Source organism: Dermacentor silvarum, chromosome 5 (genome assembly GCF_013339745.2).
Source record: "Dermacentor silvarum isolate Dsil-2018 chromosome 5, BIME_Dsil_1.4, whole genome shotgun sequence".
NCBI lineage: Eukaryota > Metazoa > Arthropoda > Arachnida > Ixodida > Ixodidae > Dermacentor > Dermacentor silvarum.
The window spans coordinates 92,048,636-92,075,587 of NC_051158.1; the positions used below are offsets into that span (position 1 = coordinate 92,048,636).

Here is a 26,952-nt window from a genome sequence, read left to right on the forward strand (position 1 = left end):
TGGTGTGACAGCATCCTTTATTTCCTCCCAACTAGTTACATTAACATGTTGCTTCCTTCAACTACATAATAGTTATATCACACGCGTGCACATGCACAAACATCATCTAGAGCATTTTTTTTTTTTTTCGCAACCGTGACACCATGAACAAAATTGCAAACCCTCGCGAAACCTCACGTGAAACAACCAAACGCACTCGTGTCACAAACACACTGCTGATGAAACAAACACGCAAACAAGGCTCATTTGACCGGAGAAATCAAATGTGACCTTTGATAACCAAGGCATCCTAAATGATTGCAGCCTGCTAGCCCACGAGACGCCGTGCACTCGCGAAAACAGCTACGCAATTGGAAATAAATGCGAGCCGCGGGATTACAGCTGCCGTGCATTTCATGAATAACTCGCACACGCTGAGCTTTTCTAAAAGCTCGAAGTTACGCTAAGTGCCGGAGTGCTAATCAAAAGGCGTCTAATGCTTTCCGAGTGGAACAGAATGTGTGGAACGGCCTCTGTGTGTTGTTCACAGAGCTCCGCACACCCACATTTTCAGTCTGGCTCAAAGACATGTTGCACGCAACGAAGCTTTTGGTTGAGGGGAATGCAGTGCTTCATCACGCTTATGCAGCAGATGGCAACACAGTGCGTAAGCATTAAAAACGCTTGAGCTAGTCACCGTGAACAAGGAGCCTTATTGCATTTCTGCTGGAACAAAAAAAAAGGTGAAGACTAAATCTTTGACAGACGGCACCTCTAAACCATCTTGGTGATGCAAAAAACTAATAATAATAATAATGTCCATGAGCCTAGCTTGTGTGAGAAATGTATGCAATGCACAAGTAGCCTGCCTCGCTGTAGCTCGTCGGTAAGATTCTGGAAGCTGCTTTGTGCTGCGGTGAACACATAGAACGACACCAGCCTGCTTGCAAATGTCCTCTACACTGTAAACAAGGCATATGCGATAAGGATGTCACAAGCATATATGTACAGGCACGCGAGAGACACTGTTAATATGTACAACATAGACCAGTGAATAGGTGTGTTTACATTGAGAATATGGTACACGACGCCTTCCCTTGGGTGTGTATAACGTCGGCTCAAACGGGCTCTGTCTCAGTTAAGGCCAACATGAAAGAAGTTTGCAGACAGGTGGAGCTGACGGGTGTGCGTTCCCGTATGGCTGCACTGTTTGCTCACTTCTGTCGGATTACGCCCCAACCCACAACTTTCGCGATTCCCATGTGCTGCTAAAATCCACTGCTCGTCTGCTTCGCAGTCGCCAATTTTGAGCAGTCGAGACTCACGCTCGGGCAGCTTTAGATGAACTCGCTTATTACGGTCGCTGCCAACTGTGAGACTTTCAGGACCATTAGCACCCTTAAAACCAGGCGGATGCATATACAAAAAGCAAAAAATTTTTAAAATCCATCTGTAGAATAATCTGTTGTACGCCGTGCCGTGTTCAGTTCCTCAGCAGACGTGGGCTTTTTGTTTTTACACCAGACGACCACATATCTGTCGGGGCACGTTACCCTGGGCAAGCTAGCAGATCTTTTTGTAGCCACCTTCAAGACCGCGACAGATTACGACTGCGAAAATTTGGCGCGTCGTCACCACTGTAAGCCAGTAGAATGTCAGCAGTCAGCGCAGCTGAAATGTCTGCACCTACTACATCGCCTGCATGGCATTTCGCTCAAGAACGCAGCTAGCGAGGGAAGCTTAATACACGCGTGAGGGGGCAATGACGGCTCTTCATAAAACTACAAATTTGACAACTCGGCATCAGTACTTTCCTTCGGTTTTGCTGCAGACGCTGGAACGAACGTCCACCATGCTGTCTCGGTTTAGAGTGTGCAGTGGTGACGGTCCTTAAACACTTTGATAATAGGTTTCATTTTGTATGGTAATATTCTGGGCATCAGAATCAGTGGGAAAGCAAGCAAAAAGGCGTAAATTGCTGATTACTGGCATCATTCTAAAGGAGCATCATCTATGGCAGTTACAGCGTTCAGGATACAAGTGCAAGGGAAACAGTGTGATGGTGGCAGTCTCCTTAAAAGACATTAACGAGCATCATTCAGTGAAATGAACTTGTGCTTTAAAAAATTGCTCATGAAATTAAAAATGTAAGTGCAAGTCCTAATTGCACACGTTAGTACAAGTCCTGAATCAAACCGGCAAAGTCTGCAATGACTACCACTTAGATCTGTCTATGTCTTCCTTTCTCAAGACCGCGATGCCTGCTGTAATACCTTTTGCAGCACTGGCCACTTTCGATCCTCCATCTCAAGTACTGAATTTCTCAAGTAAGATTAGAGCGCAGAGCGTAGCTGAGTACTGCAAACCGAAGTCAAGCGTACTTGAAAGAAACATGTAGCAATGTTCAGCCTGCGTTGGAGTTTGATTTGCATTAACTCTTGCGTACTTGAAAATTATTTGCGATAGGTGTAAAAATGTGTCTGAACAGATCAACATCTTGCAAGTTCATCTCCATGTTGTGCTATAAATGGGAGAGGGCAAAGTAAGCAACAGCAAGTGCGAGTTCAGCCAGTCTGCACAAGGTCCCGGATGTTCTGCAAGACATGGAGGGAAGCTTGTCAGAAGGTTGTGGTCCATTGCTCACTATAGAAAATCATGCCATAAATTTGGGTAGCTTTTACTGTAGACGAGACAGGAAATGTGTCAGCTAACAGGATAAAAACGAACATCTTTTAAAACATCAATGTAAGCCACATTTTCTAAAGATGCAAATATATTTCAATGCCATGGTGTTTCAACGGAACTTGTCTCAGACTACAAAAAAGCGAACGAAGATCCCTTGTCCACTTAAAACCTAGCCAAAACAGTGATAAACATGCAGATGCATTATGTTGGTTCATGAATGCAGCGTTGATATGGAGTCATGAAAGCTGGGCAGATTGCCAGTTAGCCACTTAGGAGCGGTAAAATGCATTCCTGATCCAACGTATACCCAAAGACAGCACACGACAGCCGACCAAACGTTTCCTTCCGAGGCACGGTTATTGCGGGTGTCTATTGTGTGTGTGTGCACGCCTCGCACAAAAATACATTTTCGTTATTGCAGTCTTTTTTTTTTTTCTTGCCGAGTGACGGAAGTAATCGCAAGTCGCGAAGAGAGAGAAAGCGGTGATATATGGGCATGGATTTCTTTGACGAGTGTTTAAGACACGGCAGGGTTTGTAACGACGACTAGAAGCATGGAGAAAGTGCACGCGGTTGTCCGTCGTTCCGATGCTGGCACCTTTTGACGTCGAGTCTAGTTGTGCGGGCGTGACTTTTGAATGACGGGACAGAAGCAAGGACAACATTTCGACAAGATTATAGGAGCAGTGTGGAATGTCGACGGCGTGTTCAGCACCGTCCGTTTTCTTCTGCAGCCGAGCGTAGCTCTCTGGGCAGAGACTAGATATGCCACGGTTATTTCCAGTTTGTCCATTGTGCACCCGTTATCGCGGCAACACTGCACGGACAAAAAGAATCTCATGGTTACACCGACAGTGGCTCTGCAGTGCAACAATTTGGCAGTAATAATTTACTGAGTGGACAGTTCATGGTGTTGGCCATTTTCAGTATCACAACTGAAATGCAAATGAACATCACTGGAACGCATCTTCAAGGGAGATGATCACAACGCATGCCATCAAAGACTTGCAACATGTCTTCCACAAGGCGTCATGCCAACACAACCTGTCAAAATAGTATGACAAAAATCCGAGAGAAAATATTGTAACTTGACTAGAGCATCCTAATTACACGTGCCATGTGGAGCCAATGACAAACACAAAAGTGTCTTTTGGCAGATGCTAGTGGCCAAGAAATGACTTGGGGGTCGGGGACAAAAGTTTCTGGACTGCGCATGATGCGAAAACACAAAGGATTCGCCGAATTCGACGTGCACCACCGGAAACCAAGTGACACACTAGCACTCTCGGGCAAAGAAATTTAATGGTCCCTTCTCTCTTGAAAGCTGCATCTATAGGCCATAGTGAACTTCAGTGTTTTCTCTGTGGGTGCGGTCCACAAACTTTTGCCCCTGGCTATACATATTGTCCTCTACAATCCAAAGCAGCACATAGTGCCAAATGAGATCATCCGGAAAATAATTTGGTGATTAAAACAACAGCTATCATTCAGTTTTGCCCACAATTTAGTTGCATCACTGTGCAGCCCTTGATGGACAGGGTGATAAGTAATAGTTGCGGCGACGTTATGGCTGGAGGCTGCAAGGCAGCGTCTCCAAGACTAGACGGTGAAGTGGGTTCATGCTTGTCAAGAATGGCAGAAGTTCTGCAATTGTAGAATCTGCCACAGCCGTACGTTCAAGTTCGTGGCACGCCAGAAATTTCTAGAGTACGAGCTTTCCCACAGCAGTGAACGCACTGCACTACAGTATGCGCGTCCTGCTCTGCTTTGTGCATCACGTACATATTGGAGCTTGAATTGTGCAATGGATGCGCATTTCTTACTTCATCTACAAGGTTGCGCTCTTGTTTTAAGATGCCACGATCATCATCACTGGTACCGCTCTTCACAATGTTTACAGAAGATTACAATATCATGGTTCTCATTAAGAAGAAAAAAAAAATTCCTGCCATTATTAGCAACAGATGTTCCTGATAACGGCAGTTCAGCTTCACACAGGTGCTCTGAGATCTTGTACACTCTTTAAAATTGTACATCTTTTTTGGTGTATTTCTGATCATGCATCAATGGTTTTTGTCAATCTGGTCTGCATTCCCTGAGCCAGCCACACTCCTGGGCAGGAATACTGTGAAACAGACTAGCATGGCTTCCCTGGGGGGAAATTACTAGGCAGGCAGCGTTGGAAAAAAATGCACACAATGTTGACACTGAGAGACAAAGTTGCACCTTAAAGGTTGGGGAACTTTTGAAAGTGTAGGAAATGGGTGTAATATGGGGTTTCGTTCTTCGGAGCCTGGAAATAGGGTTATTTCAATCAAGGTTGTGATTAGCCAGAAGTCAAACGCTTGCCAATCCATTGTAGCTCGAAAAACTAGAGTGGGGATGGTGAGGGTACTGACACCTAACGCGGCTTCACTGTCTGAGAACGCACGTGGTGTCTTCTACAACATTTGCTCTCACAGTTGTTTTCCGTACCACTTCTTACTGGTGTCGAGAGCGTTTTGAGCGTGCATTAAGCATTTATCAAGCCCATGCTCGCAATTTGGTTGCCTTCCGCTGTGCGTGAGATGTTTGTCAGTATTCTTGCCGTCCAACGTATATAGGCTGTCAACAGCATCAACACTGTATCAATTGTTGATGAGTTCCTGGATATACTTTTAAGAGAGTAGACTCTTCTTGCGGGGAAAAGTAACAGAGTGTCTACTCGACTAGGCTGCCGTGGGGACATGCACGCCATCTTCAACACAACCCAGAGTACACTTGAAATCTATACAGCCATTCACTGTGGCCTTGGAGAGAAACATGGCATTTGCACGTAAAGTACACAGGCAATCAGAAAAAGACCTGAAATTTTAGCTAGCCACAATTTCCACTAGCTGTACATTGCAATGATGAGTTTTCGAGCAAAAGTCAGCCTTTTAACAAAAACGTTGGAAGGATGCCAGGCTCATCTATCCTCTGAGGATATGTTCCATTGTTCTCAATGCATAAACCAGACGACCTGCGCACTTTTCGTCGCCTTATTTACCTTTTTTTTCTTTTTGCCACTGGGTATTCTGCACATGTGTTCAGTCCTGTTCTTGAAACGTGTTGGCAGAAGAGCGACAATGTCTGATGTGGATCCTCAAAAAAAATGCAAATGTCTTAAGTTTTAGTACACGAGCACTGCTGCAGCTATCTCATTCTCCAGCATTTATACCACAATATCCCGAGTCATCCCCAATCTCCGTATTGTGCCCACCTCCTCCCTTGTGTAGCAAAATATCAATTTGACAAAACACAAACGGGAGATCATCAGCTGCCATGGCAAAAGCCCTACAAATCACACAATGCGCACTCTCATGCAAGGAGCAATCTGTAAGTGACTGTAAGCAACATGTTTGTTGTTGTAACTGTGACTGTTGTGACTGTAAGCAACATGCCTGCCTTTCTGTGTTCTCAAAAGCATACTCTAGCCAGTGATGTGCGGCAAGCACGTTCCTCTCTCTGGCAAACACTTGCAAATGCGTTGCTCGCTGGTTGCTGTCAGCAATTCTTCAACCTTGTATTGTGAACGTGGAGAAATCACCCACCCCATTTTTCCCCGATAAGTTATGTCCACTGGCGAGGTGGACGGTGACTCGGAATATTATGGTAGTACCAGTGGCTGTAAGTCAAACACGTGATGTCCTGACTGCACAAGTTTTTTCCTCAAGTGCACTGATATTTCAGGTTAAGTACAAGCCGAGCAACTGAGCCACTGCTCATTGTGACCGTACAACTAAGTAGGGCTTGCCTAGAGTAATAAACCTAATTTAATTCTCTGCCCTTGCTTCTAGCTACAGGCAAGTCAGAGCAAATGCCATGCTTTCCTCTGGCCGAATACACCAACGGTAACCATACATCCATAGCAGAGTCTCCTACTGTGCACGGCTGTGAGGCCCCTTATGCAAGATCCTGACATGCAGTCAAATTAAAAGAAAGACAACTGTGGTGTCACCTGGTAACAACACAAGTCAACTAAGCGTTTTTTTTTTTTTTTTTTGTAAGCATCAAACTACCACAAACTATATTAGGCTTCGCTGTCCAGCCAACATTGCAAATATTTTGCTTCGACGCGTGTCATATAGAGCGGGCAGGACCTTCAATTCGCACAACCAGAAACCACTGCGACAGCAGCATTTAGGCTGTCGGCGAGTGCAAAACAAACAAACTGCTCAAAAGAACACCCAACACCTAGTTCCAGCCATGCCTTGTCTCTTTGGAGCTGTCCTCACACCAAGTACTTTCACACACTAGGAACAAACACCCTGGTCACACTCTGCATAGAACGGTTTGAGTAGGACTCCACGGTGCACCACTCGGCTCCAAATTTTTTTCCTTGACAGCGTATAAGTGGCGAAGATATGAAATGGGGGGGGGGCTCCCAGCTGTGCACGCAGTACGAGGCCCTGCGCATGGCTGACACACAGACAGAAGACACGTAGACCATCATTTTTCCCTCCCCTTGGCTGGAGACACTCATATGGGTTGAAGAGGGAAGAGGAGGACCCAAAAGAGAGGGAGCTAGAGGGATCACAGACGGGGGACGCGGGGCAGCCTAGTAGGCCGGTGCCTGGAAGTTTCCACCACCGATGCCTCCGGGGTCAGGCTTGGTGGAGAAGGGGGCCTCCTGGTAGGCATCGCCCATGTCCCCGGGGTAGCCGCCAGTGAAGGGTGTGCCCCCGCCTCCGCCCATGCCGCCCATGCCAGTGGGGTCGGCGTCGTAGCTCGGCATGAAGGGTGCGTCGGCGCCTTGTCGGTAGCGTTGGTAGGCGAGGAACACGCAGCCCGCCTGCGATGTAATGTTGGTTTGTGCCGGAGTGCTCTTCCCAAAGAACAAGCCCTGCTTTTGCCGGCTTGTACCCCTGTCAGACGGGCAAACTTAGCATCATGTTGAGGTGAGTGCTCTTCGCTATTAGTGACATTCGGAGAATGTAATGCTTAGATGCACTAGCTGTCGCCGGCGAGTGTGTTTCTCAAGCTCACTTCACTGTGTTGAAGTGTGAAGCCTCAATGGCGGTGTCTCAAAAATGAGTAAAATAATGCTCAATGCAAGGTTGGCACTACTTCTGAAACCATTTTGTTGCGAGTTTAAGTGATCAAAGTGTCCCTGCTTAGGGAAAATGCCATTCTTTATCTTCCAATGAAAGCCATCTTGTTTTAGGCACCAACGCGTCGCCATTCTTAGCACTTGGAAACATGCAGCATGCCATTTGGATGTTGGATGTGATGCCATCTTGTCTTCGCTCATGACAATTGGTCACGTTAAAGTTGTTTTGCAAATATTACTTAAAGTAACAAATACATAATTTGATGGCTTATTTACCGACTGACACTGCCATCAATTTCAAATGACACTTTCCTTTGCCATCTGGCAGCGTGCGGCCAAGTGCCACTTGCTGCAGCAAAGTGTAGTAAGTGCACAGCGAAAGGTGTAGCGGAATAGAACAAAAGACTGATAAAATAATTCTTCTTTCACTTAGACATTATCTATTGCATGAATTTATATTTTTCTGCATTTCTGTCTTATTTAATAACGAAGCGAAAAGGGTAAACCATCACCAGTGAACGGTGATAACTGCTCGAATTAGCTTTATTTCAACAACAAAATTACACAACACACACAAGAACTTGCACTTATCATCTTCTGCTCTAAAGCACAGCTTGCTTTGTTTCACAAGTATGCATCAAAAATGGCCTACATTAAATTAGCACTCTGCTAATAGTGCTGCAGTTGCTCTGGATATACAGTCGAACCCGGATATACCGAACCCACGTATAACGAATTATTGTGTATATAAAACAGCTGTAAAATCCCCTTAAAAATTCCTGCAAAAAATTTTTATTTTTATATCAAATGACCTATTATATCAAACTTTTTTGCAAATATTGTGCCGTGTGACAATTAAATGCCAGTGCGGGAACAATCTGACAAAGTGCTGTCTGACATGCTATAGTGTAGATGCATAATGGAAGGCATAGATGCAAGCAGCAGTGCTAACTAATGGGAACATCCCGTGGTATTGGGTGAAACCAAAGCATGCAAAACTTATACTTATATTACCAAATGTATTCCACTTAACTGCCAGCAAAAACACGACAGCAGCAAGATAATCATCAGAAACACATTTCTTGTATCTTTTCTTCATCAAAGAGTTGTACACAAATTTGTAATTGCATTTGTAATTTGTAATCTGTATACACAAATTTTGTAATTCATTCAATGCCAAAATAAAACCACTTCTGACAATGTAGCAATGTTTCTTGTACACTGAGGTTGATCGCTGCATCGCCAGGTGTCGTCACTGGCACTACTGGTCTGGCATCAGTCACATCATCCAGTATTTTGGTGCATGTCCATGATATAGCACGTCTTCGCTAAGTTTAAGCACTCTATTGATGTCTGTACGAAATAAGAGTTGCATGTAGAAAGTGTTGTTTGCCAGCAATCAATGTTAAACAGCTCGTAGAAGCTTCATTTTACTCCCTGCACGTATCGTCCTCTTCTCTATCAATGTTTCTGCAGCATACTTTTGCACCGCTCGTGCAGGAAGAACCGAATAACCGGCAAATGCGTCCCAGTCAGGTGATTACAACTGGAAACCACGTGCTGTGCTGATGAACAACAGACAACTCTTCTCTGCTTTGAAATGGCGCTACAAGTGCTCATCAGTTCTCTGTCAGAGCACGCACTCTGCAAAGTTCTCTGATTCTGCTCAGCTGTGTTGGGTTGAATTTTGGGCAGACAAGGAGTATATTAACCCTAAAAAAAAAGAATTTTCTTGCCGAGTTTCACTACTGATTACGAAGTTTCCAGCTAAATGTCTTCGGCCAACACTGAATGACAGACAGCAAGCGTCATTTGTTGGTTTAGAGAAGGAACACTGGACGAGGAAGAAGTAGTTTCACACGCGACTCACTGTCTCTTGAAAGCAAGGTCAGACGAGACAGGCCGATGCAAGATATCCAGCTGCAGTGCTGTCACACATGTGACGTAAGCCAAATGAAATGTACACCTATGGTTCACATATGGCGAGAGCCGTCTATACAAATTGAAAATGAAGCCTTGGGTGGCTTGGGGTGAAGCCTACTTCCAGTTTCCTGCCTGGGGGGTTTTCCTCCTATTGCTGAAAAGAAATTTCCGCAAAATATTTTCTTTCTCTTTTTGGTGATTATGCTTATTCTTGGCGTGTTTTGCACATTTAGATAGAAAATAAACATTTTTTTTTTCTGGCTATTTATGTGTTTCATTCTTAAAGCCACACGGCCCGCACTCACCCACGTGAACATGGAGAAAAAGCTGAAGGCGATGGCCGCCCGAATGTTGTTGAGGCCATAGCCGTCACTTGGCATGTCCGACTTGCGCCAGGCGTCGGACAGGTAGCAGAAGCACACGACCCACATGAATGCCCACAGGCCTGCACGAAACACGCCAGAGCGCATGTTCATTCCCTTGTGGCAAAGGAGCAGTGAATTGCTAGATGCCAGCGTGCAGCAGCCATTAGTGTGGTCTAGGTATGTATATATGTAACTATAACATGCAGTGCTGCATGTGTCCGCCGGTATACAGTAAACTCTCGTTATAACAAGATCACATTATTCAAAATTTTTCATGGTTTCAACTGCAGCGCTTGCGCTTTAGGCCTGATTAGTTATGACACATACTGTAAATCCCTCACAACAGGACGGGCACAGGTAAAGTGATAGGAGTTGCAAACAACAAAGTAAAGAGTGTTGTTTCAAAAGCTAGAACGACAGAATTAAATACAGCTTGAGTGAAAACTATTGAACTAAAGAACTTCAGTGAAACCTAGTATGTTACAGAATGTGGAATGGGAAATCCACATGAGACCAATCAGTGGTACCAGGTGGTGACGTTTTTCAAGTTTTCTTTTTATCAAGCATGGAGATGAGAAGAATGCTGTGGAGACCGCTTTGTTGCACGGCTGCAGCTTTTTTAGAGCCGACGATATATATGCGATGATAAACAAAAAGATGGCAACTACGCACAGGCGTTGGTGAAACTTATAACCAATGAAATTTTGCCACTATCAAGTGTGGCTTTATTTCAATATACATTTTACTAGCCTCAGAATTGTTGGAGCGCACCTCCTGCAATACTATGAAGCCTTTTCAGGCCTCTCCACTTTTAACTTAAAACTGCTTTTTTATTAGGATGAAGTTTCATGTTTTAACAAGAGTCTAGTGCGATTATTTTCTTCCGATACATCCACAGGTGCATAACATAAGGTATTTCCGTTTTGGCAAAAAATGTGTTCATAACATTAGGTTATTGTTCAATAAATGTGATGTTTCAACATTTTCTCAAAACCATCAGGGGTCACGCTAGAGTGCATTACAGAATGTGAAAGTGGTTGGCAGCCAGGGTCCATGACCTACGTAAGCAACTTGTTGTGACCACTGGTTACATGATCAGTACTGGTTACCACCAATTACGAGTGATCAAGTACTTGCCCAGTCTTTCGCTTTAGTCATCCATAAATTAATTATTGTGAACTGGCACAAGCCCATCAAGGTTTCGGCCTGTGCTGTGATTTCGGCACATGCGTCGTTTTGGTAGGTGCACTCGATCATCTATCGTACACATTCTTGTCATGACCAAATCACTGCAGGTCACCTGTGGTGCAGGTGGCAACAAAAAGTTGCGGCATGCCTGCCTCCATATTTATGGATAAAAATAACGGCATCTGCGATTCTGTAATGATGCCTACTTTGGATTTGAGTGCCCAACTCCAGGAGTGATTTGATGGTTAAACAGCATACACATGCAGACGTGGACATACCAGAGAATGCCATATCGGCGACGACGGCCCGGCGACGGATCTTGATGCTGGAGAAGCTCTCAAACATGGCCTCGATGGCAAGGAAGCCACAGGCGCCCAGGAAGGCCAGCACTCCGACGGCCACGCCGAAGTTGCAAGCGTTGGAGTCACTGTTGTACTGGCACCGCTCGTCCACCCAGCCACCGGAGGAGATGCACCCAAACACCACAATGGCAAATAGCTGCAGAGGAAGATAGTGCAGAGGCAAGGGAAAGCCATCAGTAACAAAACGCAGAACTGGCAGTCATATTGTAACTAATGTTCTGCACAGTTTGCTTTATTATAAATAAAACCTCGATACAACAAATTATCAGATATAACGAATACTGTATATAACAAATATGTATTTATAACGAATAAATTGGATATAACAAAGTTATTTTCATGCTGGATACGACTTTTTTATAACAATGCTCAACTGTACTGATTTCTGCTTTGTTCAAACAGGGGCAGATGTTCACAGAAAGACAGGGACTCGAAGGGATGGTGTCTCTGCCGAAATGTTGGCTCCAGCTTGAGGCATCCCCTGTTAGACTGCCGTTGATCACTACTGCTTTGAAGCATTAATGGATGACACTGGAATCTGACAAACTGCAGCAGAAGTGCTAATTAACGGACTGAGAAGATGACTAGTTTAACAGTAGTTTAGACTTGCAAGTTGTCCTGCACGTCTGCGTATATTTTGAGGCAACGAGTTGTCGCAACTGGAAGTAACATCTTACTGAGCAGCATCGCGTACAATCGAATTCAAAACAATTGCAATGCACGGCACCCATAACCAGATTTGTTGTGGAGTTGCAACATAGGGCCTCTGTAGAAATCGATTGCTCTAAAGCCCAACAGATTAAGAGAGCGCTGCTTAATACTCATGACCTCTGAAAAGCTTGCGAGCATGAGACGTGATCCGAAGGTCCTGCAAAAGGTCTCGCTGTCTCTGTATATGTCGCTGCATATGTAGATTTAGATGTACGTGAGCCCCAGGTGGCGAAAACTAATCCGGAGCTCCCCATTATGGCATCTTTCGTAGCTTAATTATGATTTGCTCTGGGGTGTTCAAACTTGATAATTGAACCGTGTAATGCCTAACATATAATTTATGCTATGCTGAGTTTGATACCACAAAATTCTTATTTAAGTATGCTAAACGTGATGCAAAGCTTGTGGTGTTTTTGATAAGCAGGAGCAAGGTCGCAACCAACACTATACAGTGCATGTAGACTGCTTATAACGTGAGTCGCCGGAGTCGCGAATATCTGCACTATAAGCAGTACCGCACTATAACCAAAACAGCGATCTTCAACCCCTGCATGTATGCAAAACATGTAGACCAAGCATGTAGACACATTTTGCACTATCGCGCGCACATCGCAACATAGCCAGTGCTCTTCAAGTTCGACAGCTTTGCACAGAGTCAAAACAAAACAACTTTTTGCCGCAACCGCTGTGGAAAAAACCGTGACCGCTATCGACGCGATTGTGAACGGCGACTTTGAGCACGGTGCTGAAGGCACGCGCCCGACACACACACCAAGTCTGGACGAATTAACTACCATTCGCTGCAACAACTGCAGTCGAAGCCGCGGTCGCTATCTATGCGATCATCGATGGCGACTACGCAGTTATGAAAGCCCGCGGCCAACACGATGTCATGCGCAGCGGTAAACGCAAGAATACAGGCTTTAAAGACACAAATAGGCTCGAAGCGTTCCGGCAATGCTGTCACTTCACGTACGATTTCAACTGATGGCTGTGGCGTTGCGGACTCCGCCGCTTCGTTTCGGTTGGACGCCAGCACCGTTCTTGCTCTTTTGCGTCGCACATTTGCGGCGCTCCTTGCTCACCGAGCTCCGAAAGTAGTCCGAATTAACCAATGTGCGGCCAAGTAAGTCCGAATTAACTAGAGTTTGATTGCATTGAATAATGCATACGCCGGCGGGAAGCACGCACCTTGTTGAGAAGCGTGCTCGCTGCCGCTCTTGTCGGCTTGATTTTCCCGCGGAAGCCGCATTATAACCGGTATTTCGTCTCACGCGGCCGCACTGTAAGCGGTATGCGTATACATGGAGTTCTATGGGAGGGTAAACGGGAGTCGGAAAAGGCCGCGTTGTAGCCAGTTCTGCACTATAAACGGTTACGTTATAAGTGGTCTATACTGTAATACCTTCGTTACATCCAATATATATATATGTCGTTATAAGCATATGTTAAACACTAAGCTTACGTCATTTTATCTGTGTCGGTTATATCGAGGTCCAACTGTAGCAGGTTTAGCAGACTATCTGTAATGGACTATACCCATGTCCTACACAGTCCTAGCAGAGAGCTAGTCAGGCCAACTTTCGAGGCTGTCTGCCTAATGTTGTGTACATCTTGTACATGTCATATGTCGCATATACTTGGCTTTTCACCCCCACACATCACAACAAAAATTTTTCATATATTTGACAGCAACCCCTTCCTAGATGTCTTGCACGAAAAATAATGCTGAAGGAAATGGTAGTATGCAGTGTTCTTGCCATTGCTTTTTCTGTTTCTTGTGCTCTCATAAATCTTTTGAATGCAGCTGAATTCCGGCTAGTATTTCAAAGAGTTAACGCATCACCACAGGAAATAACTAGGGAGCAGCACATCTTTGCTTGTGGTTCTTTCCCTGTCCTGTGTTGCACTGTTGGATCTGCTCTTTACCATAATGAAAGGTAATTTTTTCCTTGCTATGAAAACACCATCTACCGTGTACTGATTGAAATAGATTGCAGTTTAACTGCTGGAAGACTGCAAGCACTGGGACTGAAGAAATATAAACAAAACAGTCACATGATCTTGAACCAGAAGTTAGAAACATTCTGTACTTTGATCATGATCAAATGGGTGATGATGTAGGTATAACAGCGACGTCAAAAATTAATAGATTGAATAGGCGAGTGCTAATTACCACATCTTTAATGTTACCTCCATACATGCATACAAATATGCACTTAACTGCATGAACCGGGATACATTTACATTTCTTTCCTCTTAATTTTCTGTGCGTATGTGTGTGTAATACATACGTGCCACATTAATTATGTTGTGTATGTATATATGGAGTGCACTGACTATACAATTATTTCTCCTTTCCATTTTGGAGAAATAACCTTATGTTTTTATATATGTTCTGCTGACTGTAATACCCAGTCAAAAAAAACAAAACAAAAAAACAATTGACTCCGATTAGCTTTTCCAATAGGAATCAACTGGGACCAATCGGAACCAATTGGAAAATCCTTACTTCCAATCGGTTACGATTGAGTCAGAGGACTTGGAGTTGCCAATTGAAATGAACTAGACTCAGTTGGAACCGATTGGAAATTTCCTAGTTCCAACTGGGGGGGTTACGATTGAGTCAAAGTGAAACCAATTGAGTCTGATTGGACTTGCCAATTGGAATTAATCTACTGGACCCATTGGGAAATCCTTACCTCCAATTGGTTACGATTGAGTCAGGGATGCAACCAATTGAGTTTAATTAGACTTGCCAGTTTGAACCAGCTAGGCCCACCTTACATACCCAACTGAGTCTAATTGAACTACCAATAGGAATAAACCAGAACGTAACCAACTGGGAAATCATATTTACAGTGTATGAACCCATTCAAGGAAACCGGAATGAGTTATAGCTATATATGGCATGCAGTACTAAGGCTATAGCAAACCTGTTTCTGACAGCTGGAATCCTATTTAGGTTTGCTTTGTAGGGTTCGGTATATATATGTGTATTGATATTGCCCGTCAGTGCAATTAGTCATTCCAACCAATTCGTACCTATTGGCTATAATTGGTCACTCCAACAAAAACCAATTGGTCACGTTCCAGCTGGTCTAATTGGTAAAATTATGAAATAATTTACGATTGGAAATTTTCCCATTGGTACCAATTGGATATTTCCCAGTTGGAGTCAATTGCTTTTTTTTTTTTTTTTTTGACAGGGTAGACACTTCTAAGATGCATACTTAGATGTACGTGGGCATTTTCAGCAAGCTTAAAAGCTGCTGACTCATTTTATACATAATTGTTATAATTTTGTATATATATATATATATATAATATATATATATATATATATATATATCTGTGTGTGTGTGTGTGTGTGTGTGTGTGTGTGTGTGTGTGTGTGTGTGTGTGTGTGTGTGTGTGTGTGTGTTAAGTCATACATGTATATAGTGCACAACACACAACTGCATGTAGTGGTGCTGAAGTTTAATTCATTTCGCAATATTTTTGCGTAGAACTATATGTTCACTGCATGCATTAAAGGCTTTTTTTTTTTTTTGTACTTCTCAATGTAAGCGAATTTCCATGATATATCGATTCCAACAACTCTAGCAAACCTGAAATACAAACATATTTCAGTTAAATTATGGATATATTATTGCGATCTCAATGCTCAATGAACTGCAAATAAAGGGCGCCGTTTATAAACAGACGTTCCAACCCTTTCTCTTTTAAGGCCTTGGCATCTCCCATTCCCTACGAAAAAGCCGGCACAAATATCTGCCTTTCAAATACTTTTTATTTTTCTGTCCTTCGTATGCGCGCATATCGCTAAATTCGATTCGTACACTTTTCACGCGACAAATATATTAAGTTGCGTTTGGAAGCGTCCTTTAACTGTTCGTTCGCTCGTATGTCGTTCGTTAACGCAATGAACGCTGCGAACGCGCGCACCTGCATGAGCGATCGACGCCTGAAGACGAACATGCAACTCATGACGGCCGCTATGTGCATTAAAATCACCTCCATTCCCACGCCAATTTTACAGCCCCGCCTCGCGTTTTTTTTTTTTCGAAGTGCAGTCAATAATATTAACTGCACGAGCAGCTCGATATACGCGTACACATCGCGAGTCCCCTAGCTGCGCCTGCAGCCCACAGCACGCGTGCCAGGGTTGGGCTTCGCCGCGCGACGTTTCCCTTCTCCACGCGCGCGTCGGTTTTGGAAAGCGAAAGCGCGCGCTCGGTCATGGTCGAACGCGCGTCCCTGCATGCCGCCAACTTATCGGGCTGGAAAAAAACGCGCCGGATACGCGCACGACACGCAAAGGGCGCGCGAGAGTGTTTTTAGCAGCCGCGCGCAACATCGCCCGCCGGCCCGGCAGGACACAGTCCGCCATTCCCAGCAAATCGAGCAGGGAACGGCTGCGGCGAAAAATCAATAGCCTCCCCCGAGTACCTCACGCAGAGGCATGCACCGCGCGATCGCAGCACCTCGACTTAAAATAAAACAAGCTGCACGGGCTCTCGCCCGTGGTCAGAATGTTGCGAGATTAAGGAAACCGGGAGACTCACCCAGCATAATATCCTAAGCATGACTTGCGGTTTTAGCGCGAAACCGATGGGATCGAATCCTCCGCCGGCCTTGCCAGCGCCGTACGCTCCTCCGTTCATCTTGGGGTCGGGTCGTTCGGTCGCCGGCGCTATCGACGTCCACTTGACACACACACTTTTCCTGTACGGCTTCGGCGGGAGAAACCGGCGTGAATTCACTCGTCGACGACGACGGTGTATCTCATGCGACTGCGAGGGCTCGCGTTCGTCGGATTGGCCTATAGCGAAACTAGCGTCTTCGGCGCCAGCGCGCGCTGCGCTGAGGGGAAGTTCACTTGAAGGAGGCGAACGCCGCCGCTCATGCCAGCCGATCCATCGCTGGGAACTTCGTTCGTATCGCCGACGCCCCACGGTGGGGAGGAGCTGGGCGGTGGTTTAACCGGGCCGCTAGGAACCTCGTCTCCGCGAACACTGAATGAGGGCACGCCACAGATTCTTCTTTTGATCGGTTAACTTTATATATTTTTTTTGAATTTTTTTTTTTCCCCTGCGCGGAGAGGTTGGCATCACCGTGCGAATGGAGAGCAGTGGAGCAGTGGGACGCGCCGTCAGCGCCGCTTAATACTAATTACAGTTGATCATTCTATCTCGTGCCGTGCAGCCTAATCGAAAGCGTGAACATCGTTAGTTAATTTGCATTGCTTTCTGCTTTAATTAAAAAGCCGATAAGTGTTGTTTCTAGGTTTTGTTGCACCTGTCACTGCTCTAGGCGGTACCGAAACCGAAATCACTCAAACTTAATTGCACCGTATAAACTGCCAATTATTTGTAGCAGAACACCAAGCGCGTAATTACTGCTAAAACAAATACTTGCTGCGCTGCAAACTGGGCCAAAAATTTCGACTGATGGCGTGTACGAAACTGCCATAAATTGAGCTTCCGCTTTGAATTGTGTGCCGATCTCAGCCGTGTCGTCACTTCCGCTCATCAAGTTGTATTTCTCCATTATCGGACGGACGTATCTGTGCTGTTGGCTACAGGCGCCGAGTGCCCGTAGGCCCGCCGTTCAAGCACCGAGCGAAGGGAAAAAAAGCCTCCGCATTCGTATTCCACTTGCCCCGAAAGGAAGGTGCCGCAGGTCTTGTGCCTCGCCGCGTTCAGCCTCCGATTCCAAGATGGACGTCAAGGAAGACGACAACGTCTGCATCGTCTGCTGGCGTGAGATCCACGTTTACGCGATCGGCCTGTGCGACCACCCCGTCTGTCACGAGTGTTCCACTCGCATGCGTGTGCTCTGCCGCAAGAGCGAGTGTCCCATCTGTCGCCGTAACCTACCTAAGGTGAGAATGCGTTCCCTAATTTATCTCTCCTTTCTTCGGCTTTCTTCGGCAGCGGTAACGACTCTGGAGATAAATCACACAACGAGGCTGCTCAACTCCGCGGTCGTTTAGTCAAATGACCGCCGGCACGTCTTCCAAACCTGCGTGTAGTTGAAGCCACGATATGGCTTTTCTTGTCGTTTTTCTTTTTCTTTTAGCGTGCCTTCTCTGTGCACCGCGGCACCTTGCTTTGCAACCGTGACAAATCGGTAGGCATCGCTTCTGTCCATTTTGGCCTTAACCGGTGTGGCCAGGGAGATAGGGGTGAACGGTCCACGGAAACCTCTGCGCTGCTATGGTCGTGTCGTGTCGAGGAAGAAACCGAAAGAATGCGTGCCGACTCTACGCTGCACCCGTTCGAGAATTACAACGTTCAATTTTTAATTTTTTTTCGATCCGATCGCCGAAGGGCGACTCGTGACAGGTCCTGCCGGTAAAAATCGCAGCTTGCGGGTGGGTGGTCACACGTCGTGACAACGGGGCCGGCCCCGCAGTTTTGTTCAAACGAAACTGCCGAGGCGGCATGGTACGTTTCCTGCTGCTTCCGCTCGCGAAATCGCGTTCGAAAGATGCCTAGCTCGGCGACGGCTGTTATCGCCTCGTTCGATGTAAACGAAGGTCACGTCAAAAGAAAAAAGAACGCTCCAGCAAGCTCTCTTCCGCTGGTTAATAAAGTAATCCGCCGCGCCTACCCAGCGCTACTGTTTTGTGACGGGGAAAAAAAAAAAAAAAATGGCCGAGATAGACCCTTTGTTTTTGATAGTCTTGAGTGTTAAGCACGTCCGCTTCGGTGTGTGCGGTTTTACCGGTCGACTTCGAATGAATGAATGAACCTAGAGAAACAAACGAAGGAGAGTGTTGTATTTCGGCGCCACGTGAAATCACAAAATCCCGCGTAGCGAGCAGGCTGGCGCCCGTCTCGCAACTTTAACTGCCACTGTGCAGCCGATGTTGACTCGATCGTCATTCTTTCTCGAATGTTACTCGCACCTGCTTTTGCAGTGACCGTCGGCAACGGGATTATTATTCATCCGCCCGCCTGCCGCCCGTTCTGAAACAGCGCCTACATTGTGGCGAGCAGCCTCGACGACCCTGACCTTGATCTTGTTTCTTTATGAATTCATCTGAGCGTTCTCATTGCACAGAGACAATGCGGATATGAGGGACGCATGGCGCTTTTTGTGTTACGACGGGAATTTACCTCGGCTGCCGGATTTGAAGAAATTGCAGAACCCTTCAGCCTCCCTGTCACAAATTGTGGAATGGACTGTGCATAATGTATGGCGTAGCTACATTAGTGTGACAGACCAATAGGGACCATTGGCTGCAGTTAATAAACCTGGCAAAGAAAGAGAACTGGAGTTTTTCACTGCTCTGCAGCCAACCAGCAATTGACCGCTTAACTTGTCACCAAGGCAGCTGTGCAATTTAGCACCTTTTGTGAGCAACTTCACATGCACTTTTGTAGGTTTACATTTTCTTTAGGTTTAACTTTTTCACACAGCACTGTCATGTGTAATCTCCGTTATATTTTGTTGGGGTGCTTTCCGGTCACTTCCGAAGTGTGAAGATCTCGCTTAAGTTGGTTGTTCATCTTTCACTAAAACAGCAAAGAAATTGAACTTTCGAGCGGAACAGACGACTTGATGCCATGTTTCTTCCTTCTGTCCTATGGAATTAAGTCTAATACTATTGCAGTGTCGGAAAAATAGTGCACATGGAAAAGTGCTGCTTCTTTGAGCATGTACTTTGCTGATGTTTGCACGTAGTGGTTAAATTTTAGCACACAGTTTTTATGTAAGCTGCAAAGTGCGTGACATACATGACTACATGTAGCAGAATTTCGGCTTCCTTGTGATTATAGGCTCCGTCCAGTGAACAGAGGGCGCTACAACCGAATACGGATGGATGGATGGATGGATGGATGGATGAGGCTGAACCCTTTAAACCGGGCGGTGGCATACGCCACCTAGCCATGACTATTAACATATTTTGTACTTTGTGGTGGGTGAAATTTCACCCCTGCCTTGATTTTATCCACCAGTCAGATAACCTCTGTTTGGTTATTTCTACCCGCTTAAAGTCTATTTTGCCTTCACTGTCCCTAAACCCCAATGCTTTGAAAAAATCAGCCCCGTTGCCTTGCACTGTAGGGTTAAGCCCTTTACAGAAAAGTATGAGGTGTTCAGCCGTTTCCTCTTCTTCTCCACACGCACAGCACAACGTGTCTATACCTTGGTACTTGACTCGGTACATCTTAGCCCGCAATACTCACGTCCTGGCTTCAAACAACAAAGAGCTTCCCCTAGAATTATCGTAGATATTTTCTTTGGCAATTTCTTGCTTGAAAGTTCGGTATGTTCCCAGTGCTGATTTCGTCTGCATCCCTGTTTTCCACAGACCCCTCTCTGTTTCTGTAACCTTTTTCTTAACCGCTGTTTCCTGGTTTGCACCCCTCCTGCAGTCCAAATATTTGATTGACAGTTTTCTGGTCAGCTTCCTCCATTTTGTATCAACATTCCTCATGTACAAATAACTGAAAACTCTCCTTGCCCACCGCTTTTCTGCCATTTCTCTCAATCGCTCCTCAAATTCTATCTTGCTGCTGGCTTCCCTGCCCTTGAATGACGTCCATCCCATGTCACCCTGTACCCCCTGATTTGGTGTATTTCCGTGTGCTCCCAGAGCCAGTCTACCTACCCCTCGCTGCTTAACTTCCAACCTTGCTCGAACCTCTGATCTCATGCACAGGACCGCATTGCCGAAAGTCAAACTAGGGACCATCACCCCTTTCCAAATCCCTCTCACCACTTCGTACCTATTGTAATTCCACAGTGCCCTATTTTTCATCACAGCTGCATTTCTGCTACCTTTAGCCGTCACATATTTTTCATGTTCCGTTAGGTACTCAGCCCCATTGTTTATCCACACTCCAAGATATTTGTACTTATCCACCACCTCCAGCGTAACCTCCTGTATCCTATGCTCGCTGCCCTGATTATCATTAAAAGTCATGACTGCCGATTTTTCTTTATTAAACTTCAAACCTAAGCTATCTCCCTCTTTACCACAGATGTCCATTAATCTCTGCAAGCCTTCCTTGCTGTCAGCCATAAGTACAATGTCATCCGCATACATCAGTCCTGGTAATGACTGTTTAATCCATTCTCCTTGCTTGAAATAGGAAAGGTTGAAGCCAAGTCCGCTCCTCTCTCATTTTTTCTCTAATCCTTGTAAATACAGCATGAACAACAGAGGTGACAGAGGGCACCCCTGCCTAAGCCCCTGCTGTATCTCTATAGGCCCAGATACCTTGTTTTCCCATTTTATAAGCACCCTGTTACTTTTATAGATATCTTTTAAAAGATTTCTTACTCCATCTTCCACCTCTAGAGTGCCCAGTATGTCCCACAAATCCTTTTGGATTACACTGTCATAGGCTCCCTTGATATCCAGAAAGGCAAGCCATAGGGGCCTGTGTTCCTTTTCTGCTATTTCAATACACTGTGTCAATGAGAACAGATTATCTTCTAACCTTCTTTGTTTTCGGAACCCATTTTGTAGTTCCCCTAGCACCTCCTCGCTCTCCACCCATGCCTGCAGTCTGTCCTTTATAATCTGCATCACCACCCTGTAAACCACTGACGTCACTGTTATGGGACGGTAGTTGTTTATGTCGGCTTTGTCCCCCTTTTCCTTATATATCATGCTCATCCTGCTCAGTCTCCACCCGTCGGGGGCTTTACCTTGCATTATAATTTTGCTCACTGCCTCTCTTAATGCTTTTTTAGATTTTGGGCCCAATGTCATTATCAACATAATTGGGATGCCGTCAGGACCTGTCGACGTGCTACTAGGAACCCTCTTCTCTGCCCTTTCCCACTCGCTTTGTGCCAGTGGAGCCACTGCACTGACTAGTCCATCCTCACCAGATTGAGCACATGCTATGTTTCGTTCTTTAAATTTTTCTGTCATCATTGTTCTTATATGTTCCATTGCCTCATCTCCCTCTAGTCGAACTCGAACACCTTGAGCTGTAACTATAAGCCTCTGCTCTAGGCTAGTCTTATTACTCAAGGAGTTGAGATGTTTCCAAAATTTCTTCGCTGCTTTTCTATCCTTTTTTGTTTACTTCTGACAACCATTGGCTCCCCTTTCTTCTGATCTTCTCATTGATCAAATTGGATGCTTCCCTTCTACAGTTTAAAAAGTTATTCCATTTTCTGCCTACATCAGCTTCTGCTTCACCCCTCTGCTTTGAATATCTGTGTTCCCTGGATGCTTCCTGACGTTTCTCTATGGCCTTCTTAACCTCCTCATCCCACCAGCTCTTGGGTTTACGTCTTCTGTTCCCTTTTGTCCTGACTCGTACCTTAGTAAGCTCTAGCTCAAATAGTCCTGTTAAATTTGCATATGTCCATTCTGTTTTTGTATCCTCTGAAATTACTTCCTCAATTTGCTGGGTTGCTATTTCAAGCTGCTTTTCCGAGTAAAATATCCCACCTGGTTGTTCATCTTGCCTCCTACCTACTTTCATTTCCCTTCTAAAACTCACCTTAATACGTTTGTGATCACTACCTAGACTTCTGGAGCCATATTCATCTATGCTCATTACATTTAGCCTATCGTGCATCCTACGTGACATTAGTGCATAATCTATCGTCGACTGCAGGCTCCCTACCTCCCATGTTATGTGCCCTTCACACTTCTCAGTACTGTTGCATACAACGAAGTCATGCATTTCACACATATCCAGCATCATGTTGCCTGTTGAGTCTGTGTACCCGTCCATGTCTTCTATGTGTGCGTTCATATCTCCTAGTATAATAATCTCGCACCCTTCTCCTAGCTCATTAATGTCACTTGATATGCATTCCAGCATTTTTTTGTTTTCCTCTTTGGCATTTGCTCCTGTCCACAGGTATACAAAGCCAAGGAGTGTCTGCTCTTCTGCAACTTTCCCTTTTAGCCATAAATGCTCCTTGCATTCCTGTTTGACCCTTTGCCAGTTCATACTTTTATGAATGAGTGCACCAATTCCACCCCCTTTTCTGCTGCCCTCTGTTCTATTGCAATATTCCCATGCATAGTCAGGATTACAGGGAGGTTGCTCCATGTCCCTAAGATGTGTTTCCACAAACCCGTATACCATCAGCTCTTCTTGCCTTAGTTGCTCGTCTATCTCCTCCCACTTCAGCCTATTCCTGCCACCTTGCATGTTAATGTACCCTATGTCAGAATGACCTTGCCCCTGGTGCTTACGTCTATTTCTTCTACCGATTCTACGTTTCTTGAATCTTGGAGCCTCTCTGGGTCCGTCTTCGTCTACACTGGTGGTCTTAGGGCTCTGGGTCCCCCCAAAAAATGCCGTAGCTTGGCGCCCTATCCTACTACCTACGCTCCCGCCCGTGGCACCACTGTGGTGAATGCCATCCTGTGCAAAAGGGTGGGAGCCAGACTCGTACACTTCCCGGTTTACCTCCATTATGCCGTACCCAAGTGGGTACGGCATAAGCGCTGTACGGCAAAACGCCGCACAGCGCCAATGGTGGTAGGAATGTGAAACACGGAGACGGCTGACGGTATGCATGCAGCCGCAAGCAAGAGCGCACATGCAGTAACCGAATGACTTCTTCACGAGACGGTGAATGAGGCAAACACGCCACAAAGCACTGACGAGTGCGAGCAGTCTCACGGCGGGCGCTACTAGGTGAAGGCATTTGAAGTTTAGATGTTACACGCACCACCACTACCACCTAAATCAACGCAAACCGAGTTTACTTACTTCGCTGAAATTATCACAGAAAACCGCAATTTAACAGTTAATTACTGGACTACATGCATGCAAGCAAATCAACAAAGATTCGCATGCAGCCTACAAGAGCATTTGAGGCACAAATTCGCGCGTAAAATTTCGCGCTACGCAAGCTTGCTGTGAAAAACGTGCTCCATACACTTCCAACCGCGCTAAGCACACAAATACAGTTGCAGAACCTCAAGCAGCTAGACCTGGCTAGACCTTAAAGCATATAGTTACATTAACACTAGGAAAATGCTGTTTTCGCTATTACTTAACTCTTTGAACAGCAACAATCCATCTTTTCCGTCGTTCTTGCTCCCAGGGGCAGCCAGGAAATCTGTACAATTTCACGCCAGGCTGGCCTTCGTGGCTGTGGCAGTTTTTTACGCAGCAGTACCGGCACTTGTTCCTCTTCCTTTTCCGTACGATTTCAGTCGATGGATTAGAATTAGTCAAGCTGAAGGATGACATTGTCTCAACGCCAGAAAAGACCGAACAGCACCATCGACGCCGCGCCTACGAATACCCCCACGCACTTTGGCCTTCTCATTATTGTTGGTGGCGCTGCGACAGATGGCGCAGCAATCGCAGCAAACTTCACTGAGCGGAGCCTATGGTAAGCTTTTGATCGAAGGTTGAGTGGTTCAGTCGTCTCTGTGAATGGTCGTGGAATACCATTTATGAAAGGGTAGGATGTGTCTGGCATGAAAGGGCACGGCGTCATGAATATTTTCCAACAGAAAGTTTTTTGACTTCATCTTGTGCACACAAAGTCGGCAGTGATCACGTGTTGCCCCCCTTCACAACCCACCTCTACTTATTGTCATACCTTCTGTGCTTGAAGCTGTGCTGCTGTGCCAACATGGAGCAATTGCTGCATTGCTTCCCCTATCACTGCACTGAGCTCTGGTAATAGTATGGCTTCCTAAATTAGTTCACTTTGGCACACAGTCTTGGAAGCTATAGTAATCAGTGTTTCCTTTTTCTTTCCGCCACCAGGTGGCGTCACTGCCGTATCCATTGCAGATTTACGAGATTTGGAGCAGCCGCCTGTTATTGACAACTTTGTATGGGAAGGGTCCAACAGAATGACCGGGTCAAGGAAATGCGGAGGCGTAGGCGTACTAATTAGGCGAGGTCTGAAGTGGACGAAGGGTAAACGAGACATGTAAAGAGCATTTATGGATTAGTGGTACATGGCAAGGTAAAAAGACGTGGCTGGGAGTAGCTTACCTATGGACAGGTAGTGATAGCAGGGAAAAAATTAAGGAATTGGTCGATTGCATTAGAAGCGATATTAATGAGTTCAGTAACTCGGGCCAGGTGATATTAGTGGGAGATATGAACGCGCACATGGACGATTTAGACGGATATACTGATTACAACGGCTCTCTAGTGCTGAATTTGTGTGATGAACAGAACCTTATAGTAGTTAACAGGGAGAATAAGTGTCATGGACAGGTAACGTGGCAATGCGGAAACAGGCAGTCATGTATCAACTACGCCTTAGTCTCAGAAATGGTCTACGAACAACTGGAACAAATGATAATAGACGAAAATGGAAAAAATAGCCTGGGAAGCGATCATAGACGTTTAACATTAACGTTTGGGAGAGATACCAGCGCAGAACATGAACCAATAGCCTCAGAGTTTTTAAAAATGAATGACGAGCAAATAACAGAGATCGCAAACAACATAGAGAAGAAAATTGAGGCTTTTCCTACAGCAGTCTGGGAATATAAGGAACTGGTGGAGGTTATGCAGCATGAAATAAGGCGGACACGGCAATACAATTGTTGGATTGGAAAGAGGAAACCACGTAAGTGGTGGAACAAGGAAATTAAACAAGCTATAGAAGAGCGTAAAGAGGCATCTAGGGTTCATCGAGAAGCCAAAAAGTTGGGATTACAAGAAGAAGAGGTGCTCCTTAGATGGAATACATACAGAGAAAAGAAAGGGTTGCGAGTGAGCTCGTGCAAGAGAAAATTAAATGCGCAAGTGAACGTTGGGTGCATAACATTCACAAAAGAGACAAAGGCGCCCCAAAAAGATTCTGGAACCATATAAAAGCACTCGGAGCTCCAACTAGAAACTCGCAAACGGCTATAAGGGATGAAGACGGTAACATCTATGAAGGCGATGATGCGCTGCGGTACATCACAGACGTTATCAGGCATAACTTCGGTACGAGAGAAAGTGTAGTTCAGACAACAGATCCAGCAACAACAGAGAGGCTTGAGAGATCAAAATTCAGCATAGAAAGCTTCTATTGGAAAAAGGCAGCAGAAAATGTCCCTAACAACACGGCAGCAGGACCCGATGAAATCCCAATACAGCTAATCAAAAACCTCGGTCCAAAAAGCAAGGCACTGCTGACTAATGCCATAGAGCAAGTGATTAGAACAAAGAATATTCCCGTTGGATGGCGTGAAAGCAAGATGAATCTCATCTACAAAGGCAAAGGAGATAAGTATAAGACGAGCTCGTACAGGCCAGTTACAGTAACGTCGGTGATATATAGAATGGCAATGCAAGCCATAAAATTAGAACTGTCGAAGTGGGTGGAGGAAAACGGTGTATTGGGGGAACTACAGAATGGGTTCAGGCCAGGCAGACGCTTAGAAGACAATATGTTTGTACTAACTCAGTGCATAGAGATTTCAGTAGCTCAGAAAAGACCTTTATGGGTAGCATTTCTAGATATTAAAGGAGCTTATGACAACGTAGACAGGGAATTGTTGTGGGATATTCTTCAATACTGAAGGCATAGATGACGATTTCGTGGAGCTGCTGAGGGAGATATATCGAGACAACCAAGTACAAGTGGCATGGGAAGGCCGAAAAGGAAATGAAATGGTGGGAATTCACCAAGGATTGAAGCAAGGATGCCCTCTGTCACCATTGTTGTTCACGCTTTACGTCAAGGGCATAGAAAAACGACT

At 45.4% G+C, this 26,952-nt stretch overlaps 2 protein-coding genes across 2 annotated transcripts in view; one reads left to right on the plus strand and one right to left on the minus strand.

Moving 5' to 3' along the window:
• LOC119453592 (synaptogyrin) lies at positions 1–17,581 on the minus strand. The gene is made up of 4 exons (XM_037715642.2): positions 16,853–17,581; positions 11,490–11,709; positions 9,964–10,103; positions 1–7,477 (listed from the first exon to the last, which is right to left on the minus strand). Exons 1-4 carry the CDS (start codon positions 16,949–16,951, stop codon positions 7,244–7,246), a joined length of 693 nt encoding a protein of 230 aa, XP_037571570.1. The 5' UTR covers positions 16,952–17,581; the 3' UTR covers positions 1–7,243.
• Positions 17,582–17,809: 228 nt separating this feature from the next.
• Positions 17,810–26,952, plus strand: part of LOC119453588 (E3 ubiquitin-protein ligase ZNF598) — a 37,693-nt gene continuing 28,550 nt past the window's right edge. Inside the window, exon 1 of the mRNA XM_037715639.2 lies at positions 17,810–18,171. Within this exon, the coding sequence (XP_037571567.1) occupies positions 18,007–18,171 (165 nt within the window). The 5' untranslated portion in view covers positions 17,810–18,006. The remainder of the gene's footprint in view (positions 18,172–26,952) is intronic.

Coding starts and splice junctions, on each gene's coding strand:
- LOC119453592 (XM_037715642.2), bottom strand. CDS start 16,951: ATGAACGGAGGAGCGTACGGCGCTGGCAAGGCCGGCGGAGGATTCGAT. Junction 11,710..16,852: donor TGCTTAGGATATTATGCTGG/GTGAGTCTCCCG, acceptor CTTCCTCTGCAG/CTATTTGCCATTGTGGTGTT. Junction 7,478..9,963: donor TTTTCTCCATGTTCACGTGG/GTGAGTGCGGGC, acceptor ATTACATCGCAG/GCGGGCTGCGTGTTCCTCGC.